This window comes from Sphaeroforma arctica (genome assembly GCF_001186125.1).
Source record: "Sphaeroforma arctica JP610 unplaced genomic scaffold supercont1.662, whole genome shotgun sequence".
NCBI lineage: Eukaryota > Ichthyosporea > Ichthyophonida > Sphaeroforma > Sphaeroforma arctica.
In genome coordinates, this window is record NW_014039896.1 from 16,482 (window position 1) to 17,838 (window position 1,357).

At 45.6% G+C, this 1,357-nt stretch overlaps 1 protein-coding gene across 1 annotated transcript in view; it reads left to right on the forward strand.

The window, feature by feature from the left end:
- Positions 1-340: 340 nt before the first annotated feature.
- SARC_07902 (hypothetical protein) overlaps positions 341-1,357 on the forward strand; it is a 13,478-nt gene continuing 12,461 nt past the window's right edge. The window contains exons 1-2 of the mRNA XM_014298135.1: positions 341-486; positions 877-981. Coding sequence (XP_014153610.1) covers positions 932-981 — 50 coding nt within the window. The 5' untranslated portion in view covers positions 341-486; positions 877-931. The remainder of the gene's footprint in view (positions 487-876; positions 982-1,357) is intronic.

The following is a 1,357-nucleotide window of genomic DNA, read 5'->3' on the forward strand; positions in this document are numbered from 1 at the left end:
TATGTATGTATGTATGTATGTATGTATGTATGTATAGTTTTAATTTGTGTATACTTATTTGTAGGTTCAGTGCCTTTGTAGATCTGCCTATTTATTTCTTCTGGAATTTTGTGGTTGGTTAGAATGAGATCACAATAGACTAAATATCTAAATTGGCATTGATTTCACTACATACTGTATCCATCTGGACTTTCTACCCGCCAATTTCAAGAGCACTCACTTTGCTGACCCAGAGGGGGTAAAGCTCCCAGTTGTTGCATATGTATAATGTAGCGCACCAAAGTTTAGTTGCTGGATTACTGATAACATTGCTCATTCTGCTTCTTTGCAATGGTGCTTAGTTGTTACACTGCTGGTAGTGCTGATAATCCGATCGTGTGCGCGACAGGGCACTGGGTTCTGGCACAGAGATGAGAGACTTTCGGGTGCCGCCCAGAACGGCGAGTATGATTCGGGATACACAGAATTGCTCAATGATGGTGAGAAGTAAGTGTTACCGAACCGTGCATTCACAAATCCGCTTTATATACCAAAGATCAGATTATGTCGGCTGGAATTGACGAGTATGCAGGTCTCCTGTGTTCTGCCCTACATGTAGAGACGCGTGCACGATCACCTGTCGTATACATAGTTCGTGCATGCCATCTTTCGTCTTCTCGACTCAATATGTGTTGGTATATCGTGTTCCTGTTCCTAAGCTCATGCCTACGGCCAATCGTAATAGATACGAATGTCAGCGTCACTCCGTGACCTCCTCGATTGGAGAGCTTAAACTTTTTTTCTCTGCCTTTGTACAGCAGATTGTTAAGCCTCATTCGCAAGAGCTGTTTGTGAGTCGAGGTTATCTTCTCATATTTGCGTCCCCTTTTTTTGTAGCAGGATTAGGGCTTCCCGCACGACTTTCAAGCGGAACCGGTCCTTTCCAACGGTGATGATGCCTTTAATTGACGAGAGCGATATGCATGACTCTGATCCAGACAGGTATATTTGCAGGCGTCTGTAGCATAGTTTGCTGTGCTCCGTAGTCTATTGAGCAGGAAAGGGTTGCGACAGTAGAGGTGTTACGGGAGTTGTGTGCGTCACCTTCTCGTAGGAAATAAGAGCTCTATGTTGTCATACGCACCACTGTGTGTCATACGCACCACTGTGTGTCATACGCACCACTGTGTGTCATACGCACCACTGTGTATCATACGCACCACTGTGTGTCATACGCACCACTGTGTGTCATACGCACCACTGTGTATCATACGCACCACTGTGTGTCATACGCACCACTGTGTGTCATACGCACCACTGTGTGTCACTATCGCCGACCTACGTGGTCGTACCCTACGTACTACGTGGTAGTCCATAC